Source organism: Dreissena polymorpha, chromosome 8, assembly GCF_020536995.1.
Source record: "Dreissena polymorpha isolate Duluth1 chromosome 8, UMN_Dpol_1.0, whole genome shotgun sequence".
Lineage (NCBI taxonomy): Eukaryota > Metazoa > Mollusca > Bivalvia > Myida > Dreissenidae > Dreissena > Dreissena polymorpha.
This window is the reverse complement of record NC_068362.1, coordinates 46,949,767-46,956,607: the sequence shown is the minus strand read 5'-3', so window position 1 is coordinate 46,956,607 and position 6,841 is coordinate 46,949,767. Positions and strand designations below refer to the sequence as shown.

General features: G+C 35.1%; 1 protein-coding gene across 1 annotated transcript in view; it reads left to right on the top strand.

Moving 5' to 3' along the window:
• Window positions 1-6,092, top strand: part of LOC127841650 (uncharacterized) — a 6,495-nt gene extending 403 nt beyond the window's left edge. The window contains exons 2-6 of the mRNA XM_052370641.1: window positions 358-532; window positions 1,787-1,920; window positions 2,453-2,561; window positions 2,965-3,113; window positions 5,000-6,092. Of these exons, the coding sequence (XP_052226601.1) occupies window positions 358-532; window positions 1,787-1,920; window positions 2,453-2,561; window positions 2,965-3,113; window positions 5,000-5,235 (803 nt within the window). The 3' untranslated portion in view covers window positions 5,236-6,092. The remainder of the gene's footprint in view (window positions 1-357; window positions 533-1,786; window positions 1,921-2,452; window positions 2,562-2,964; window positions 3,114-4,999) is intronic.
• Window positions 6,093-6,841: the final 749 nt, after the last annotated feature.

The window sequence follows — 6,841 nt, the reverse complement described above, 5'->3', positions numbered from 1 at the left end:
ATATATAAATAATAATAATACTTATTATTATTATCACTGTTTTATTAATATTATTATTAATAATAATAATAATAATATTATTATTATTATTATTAGTAGTAGTAGTAGTAGTAGTAGTAGTAGTAGTAGAAGTAGTAGTAGTAGTAGTAGTAGTAGTAGTAGTAGTAGTAGTAGTAGTAGTAGTAGTAGTAGTAGTAGTAGTAGTAGGAGGAGGAGTATATTAACAATAACAACAATAATATTATAATTTTTATTTACAATACAAGTAATAATGCGATTACAAATCTTTGATTTATGCAAATATGCTTACCATGCCCATTCTGTCTACTTTCATCGATGTCACTTTTTTATGTTTAGGTGCTCTAATATTGGCGAGGGCGGTGCACGGGGTAACTTATCCGCGGAAATGCGAGACCAAAAAGGAGAATGGGTACTACCATGCGTGTGTTCGACAATGGCAACTCACCGACGAAATCTCACGAAAGTATTCTGCATTCCTTGAGAAGCCGCACCTCTTCGACGAAATTTGCGAGTAAGAAATAACAGGAATAGTTTAATAAAATGTATCGTAGCTACGTAAAAATAAGTGATGCCGTTGTTATAGGTAGGTGTAACGTGCGAAACGTGTTGATTGAATTTCTTTTGGTCTTAATTTGTAATTGGCAATTAACACACAGGTGGTTAGCGGGATGCTTTGCCAATTAGTAGTAAAAACAACATCCGTCGACGAGTAAGTCACGCGAGTTGTGTATCGTGTTATTTCTTAAAATTTAACCCAGCAGTTGTTAAATATGGCAAGATATTTACATGTCCAGAACGGAAATTCATATATGCGTTCATGCGTTCGAGTTCATGGAAATCGCTTCACAATTGATAAAGTAATGGCTGTTAAAAGAGACGCACCCTATTTCGTTTCATTTTGAGTTGAATACTATGTTATATATATATAAGTTGAATTTTCGTTATAGTTTGATTATTTTTCATTTAAAATGATGTTTTTACTAATTATTATCATAGCCACACGTTAACCACCTGTGAATTAACACGCATGCTGTCAGGCCACCGAGTATCAATGAAATAAACTATTCATGTAGTATTATCAGGTAAAACATAGTTACATATCCATCTTGTAATAGAAGGTTATATGCATGAAGTAATTTCATTACAACGGTCTGTCATACGCGTAATTGGTTCCATGTTAGAACACTGACGATAACCGGTAAGACTCCTTGTCAAATTAGCCCATGCTAGGGAGGCGGAAAACTACAACGGGCGAGGCATGGTATGGTATTACGCAAGGGGGGGTTAGAGGTTTAAGGTTAGGGTTTGGGTTAGTGTTAGGGGTCGGGTTAGGGTTTGGGTTAGCCTAAACACAACCCTAACCCTAACCCGATCCCTAACCCTTACCCTAACCCTTACCCTAACCCTTTTTTGGGGTTATCACCCCTGACCATGCCTCGCCCGTTGTAGTTTTCCGCCTCCCACATTTTCTTTTGCGTTGAAGGATGTCAACAACAAAAACATGTAATTAAAAAACATTCGTACCAAAGCTTGACAATCATGTGCTGTACATAAATATAACGGTTTGGTGTTTGTTTTTTTTCGTTTCCGAACTTCAATTTTGTGTGCATCAAAGTAAAATTAAATGTCAAATATATTTCGTAATTATACGACGTATTTTACCGTACTGTGATAATAGACTGTAAACGCGTCGGTTGGTGAAACACAACTGGTAAATTGTGCTATTTATTTGCTTACATAATAAATGCAAACTTATTTACTGCAGTTCAAGACCCGGGAAGTCAGTGGATAACGTTGATGCGTGCGTAAATGAGAGCGTCTCACCATGGTGTGACGCCATAGTCGAAAGTTGGAAAGCTTACAAGACACAGGTCCAAATGATTTGCAAGTTTAGACAAGGTTCGTTGAAGTTTTGTGTTTTTACTGAATTTTATGAAAATTGTGTAGTGTAGAATATTTCTTCAATATAAGTTAAACATAACTAGAGAGACATTATTAGGAGAGAAATTCTTCTCAACCTTTGGTAGTCTTTTATTAATGGCAAACGAGCTGTTGTTTATAAAATATAGGGCATATAGTACAACACAAAATTAAACATACAATCAAAAAGTTTGGGTCTTTGCATTGGAGCAGTCAAACGAAACCATTGATGGTTCAGATTGGTAAGATAGATCTTATCTAATTTTTTAGCACTCGCACAAGTAGAGAAGAAACAAGTGCTTACCCGAGTCATGTATTTTATCTTCCTACATCATCATCCTTATTTCCCAAAACCACACATCACAAGAAATACTTGCGAATGCCAGCAAAGTGTCCCAAAATGCTTTTCTTATTATTAGAAGCGAAAACTTTCCTTTAAATTACCCTGAAACTTGGCAGTCATTGAAACTCGTGCTTTTTTTAATTCACTTGCAACCCTTATGTCCTGCAGACTTTGCCCACGTCCACAGGCAATGCAGAAATGACACACGGTTCCAGCAGGCGTACGATCAATGCTACAATGTTTACTCCATCAACAAGAACAGTGTGCAACCGTGCAGGTACGTCCGCTTATTTTGTGTTATCTTGGACTGTCTATAGCACAAATAAACGTATTAAATTTATTTATTTATTATTCTTACACAAATATAGAATGATTTCTTTATGTTGCGTATTATGGCGGAAATAAACACAGTTTAGCGGTTCAGCGGTTTATCATAGTTCCTCAATGAATTCGTTCTGGCGAACAAGTTATTGCAATATATGTACGAATCGATTAAATGATAACTTTATCGCACCTTTGTCAGTCACGTGCATCAAAACTTAAATTAATCCGCAGAAAGAATAAAAGAAAGCATTCTTTTAAATGATAAACGTTGGTTTCAATGACTTCTGGATCTAAATCCTTGCATTTACTTGCATATACAGATTACATTGTACCATAACTACATGACCTCATTTCAGTGGTGTCCAGAGCCTTTTAGGCTGTCTGGACCACAACTTGAACGTCTACTGCTCGAGAGATTCGCAGCGATTCTTTAAAATGATCTTCAGGGCGTCTCTGCAGCACCACATTGAATTCCTGTGTCACAAGTACACAAAGGATGTACCAAGTAAGAACCACATTGAGTTTGTATGTCACAAGTACATCAAGGATGTTCCAAGTAAGAACCACATTGAGTTTGTATGTCACAAGTACATCAAGGATATTCCAAGTAAGAACCACATTGAGTTTGTATGTCACAAGTACATCAAGGATGTTCCAAGTAAGAACCACATTGAGTTTGTATGTCACAAGTACATCAAGGATGTTCCAAGTAAGAACCACATTGAGTTTGTATGTCACAAGTACATCAAGGATGTTCCAAGTAAGTGCTTTAGTGAGTTCAGATTAAACAAAAACACCAAGGAAGTACCAAGGAAGTACCGTAAGTACCACATGCAGTTCGGCTGCCACATGTACAACAAAGAAGTGCAAAGTAATTACCAAACCGATATCGTTTTCTTCAATTGAAGAACCAAGTTATTATCACATTAAGTTCATATTCACCTCGTACCATTACGCAAAGAAAAACATTGGATTTGTATGCTGAAAGTACTAGCAATTCCATGGAGTAAAACATTAAGTGTGTATGCTACAATCACAAGAAGAAATTACTAAGTAACTACCTAATTCTGTAACGTCTTTTTACATGCTCATACGTGGAAGCAAACTTATAGCAAAATCATGTATGGGTTTTACTAACTTTTTTCCGTCAAACTTCGAAGTGTTATGTTTAACTTTTCTGTTATCTCATTATGCAGGCTCTAGTCGGTATTTTTTTCGCAAACTAAATGTTCAACTCGTTATTTTTTTTATTAACGTTCAGTCATTCGTTTATCAAAAGCTGTAACACTACTTAAAAATTATGTGCATTCACTCGTACGTTATAATATATTGTTGTGCTCTGTTTCATCGCTAGTATGTCAAGTTTAATAATTATTACGTCATAATATAATTAACGATTTGCTCTTTCTTCTGGTGAGATTTGCTCATAATTTAATTCGTTACATATTTTACGGTTTGCTATATTGTCATTTTCTTCACATATCGTTAAATTTTGTTTATCTCCATAGTCATTTCATCAAATAATGTCATGATATATTTGAGTCGTGTTCTGAGAAAACTGGGCATAATGCATGTGCGTAAAGTGTCGTCCCAGATTATCCTGTGCAGTCCGCACAGGCTACTCAGGGATGACACTTTCCGCCTAAAGTGGATTTTTGCTAAGAAGAGACTTCATTCAAACGAACAATGTCATAAAAGCGGAAAGTGTCGTCCTGATTAGCCTGTGCGGACTGCACAGGCTAATCTGGGACGACACTTAACGCACATGCATTAAACCCAGTTTTCTCAGAACACGACATATTTAGTGTTTTGCCATTTCAAAATGTACTGTTTCCTGTAATATTCTTCTCACAACAGTCAGGGTTTGTTCAATCCTTCTGCCAGCGCATTGTTATGACATGCTCAATTCTCAATCCTTTTATCTCGCTGTGCAAATTATATTAATTACATACTACAATTATACACTAACCGTAAGGTTACATTATACTTACTGCTTAAAAGTCTTTGTTATTGGTAAAATATCATAGTCCATGAAGGAAATATTCCCGTTATTTATTGTCGAAGTATTTATTTACATATATTTTATTTATCAAATCAAGATCGTTTGAGAAAATAATAAATGTTAATTTACTGAATCCAGTGTAGTCGTTGTTTTAGTATTATTAAATAATACCATCGCTCCTATGTTGCTGTTCCTTCAATATTTGTCCGTTTCCATTGATTTTTCCGTTGACTTACCAATCGCCGTCTACAGACGGCCCGTCGGGAAAAAAACAACATACATAATATATGCACCTTTGTTTATGTTCAATTACATAGACCATAATACTGTGTTTTTGTGCTACTTACTAGTGCAAGAATGCATGCTATTATTCATGAAAATGATCTTAGTTTCAGAACCAGTAAAAACAGTATCTCCAATCGACGAATCGGATTTGTCGAAGTTATACGACGACTTCTATGACCGCCTTGATTGTGTAGACAATAAAAAGGATAAGAGATGCAACACACAAATGCATGAGGTTAACTTAAGTTCGCAGTCAAGAAATTCGGCAAATGGATCGCGTGACCATGAAAGCTTTTTCCGCACAGTGATCGTCTGTGCAATATTCATTCTTATCCGTTGAAGACAATGACAAAAAGTAATAAGAAACATTTAAGACATAATGTAATCGAACATGTTTGGTTCAGTATTGACCGCAGACGTAAAAATGGCATTATTGTTGTTGCATGCTGCTGTTAGGAGACTATGATATTATCTATTAGTAATGATATTTTGTGTGACACTTTTATATTTGTATGTGAACGCCTACCCACCTGTGAAATCCATACAGTTTTTTAATGCAAAGAAGCATATGTGGGTAAAACACATTCGGATGCGGTCAATGCATTATTTGATGACAATTCCGTGAAAACGTTTCTTTATTTCGCATACCGTGTCATTCTAAGATGCTAGCGGGGTAGTACCCAGTGCTTCATCGTGGAACTTATCTTTTTCGAACACTACAACTTTTCTGCATACAACATTTCATTTGAACGTATATTTTCACACGAGACTTCAAACATTATGCTGCAAGATCGGGCATACTGGCGATGTCTACTAGTATGTTGAAAAACTTAGTGGTCGTTGTTGCAAGCAATCAATCATAAGATCATATATACAATCCTTTTGTAAATATATTCATAATTCATCGTTTTGCTCAATAGTTATGATATTGTATGTTTTACCTTTATATTTGTTGTTTTATACAATATATTTGTTCCATTGTACCATGTGTGTTAGCCTGCAAGATTGTTCATACTGGGGATGTCAACTAGTATGTTATTAAACTTAGTGGTCGTTGTTGCAAGCAATCAATCATAAGATTATATATACAATCCTTTTGTTGCTATATTCATAATTCATCGTTTTGCTCAATAGTTATGATATTGTATGATTTACCTTTATATTTGTTGTTTTATACATAAATTTTGTTCCATTGTACCATGTGTGTTCAATTAAATGAGTTCTATATACATTTACAATAATAAAAATAAAAAATAGTATTTTTTCCACAACTTGACTTACTGCATTATCCTGAAAAGAGTGAACAAATTATCCGCCATGAAGTTCTATGTTTGCTTACTGCGCCAATAAACCAGAAATGAGAAAGTTTCTTATTTTACAAAGATTTTGTGCAGTTAACTTTAAAGCATATCATTTGGTATTGTGTATACATGCGTACCTTAAACATGACCCCAAACAAATACCGAAACACAGAGGATCTGGATGGCCCTAGAAATCTCACCTGATGCACTAAGAAACATAACCATTTTGAACAGGGTTTGTTATTTTTTTAACACTTATATCTGCCAATATATCATTGAAACAAATTTTATGAGCAAGTGTCTCGATGACCGGGAAAAGACTCTGACGTTCAGAGTATTCACAAAGTTAATCTCAAGCCTTATAAGTAAATTGTCAAGTATCCAGGTGGTCATGTTTTGTGTAAAATAAACAACCAAAAGCGCAGCAGTTGAAACCCCGTGTAGACGATATAAACAAACACAGTAGATCATCATATTATGGAACAACGCCAAACATCTGTATATGATAAGAGAGAAGGGAAAACAAGTTACCATTAAACCCCATGCATGGCATGATTTAAACAAACTTGATAGCTAATGATGTTACATACCACAAAACGAGACATAACACACATTAGCTACACACAGAAACATATGAAAATATAA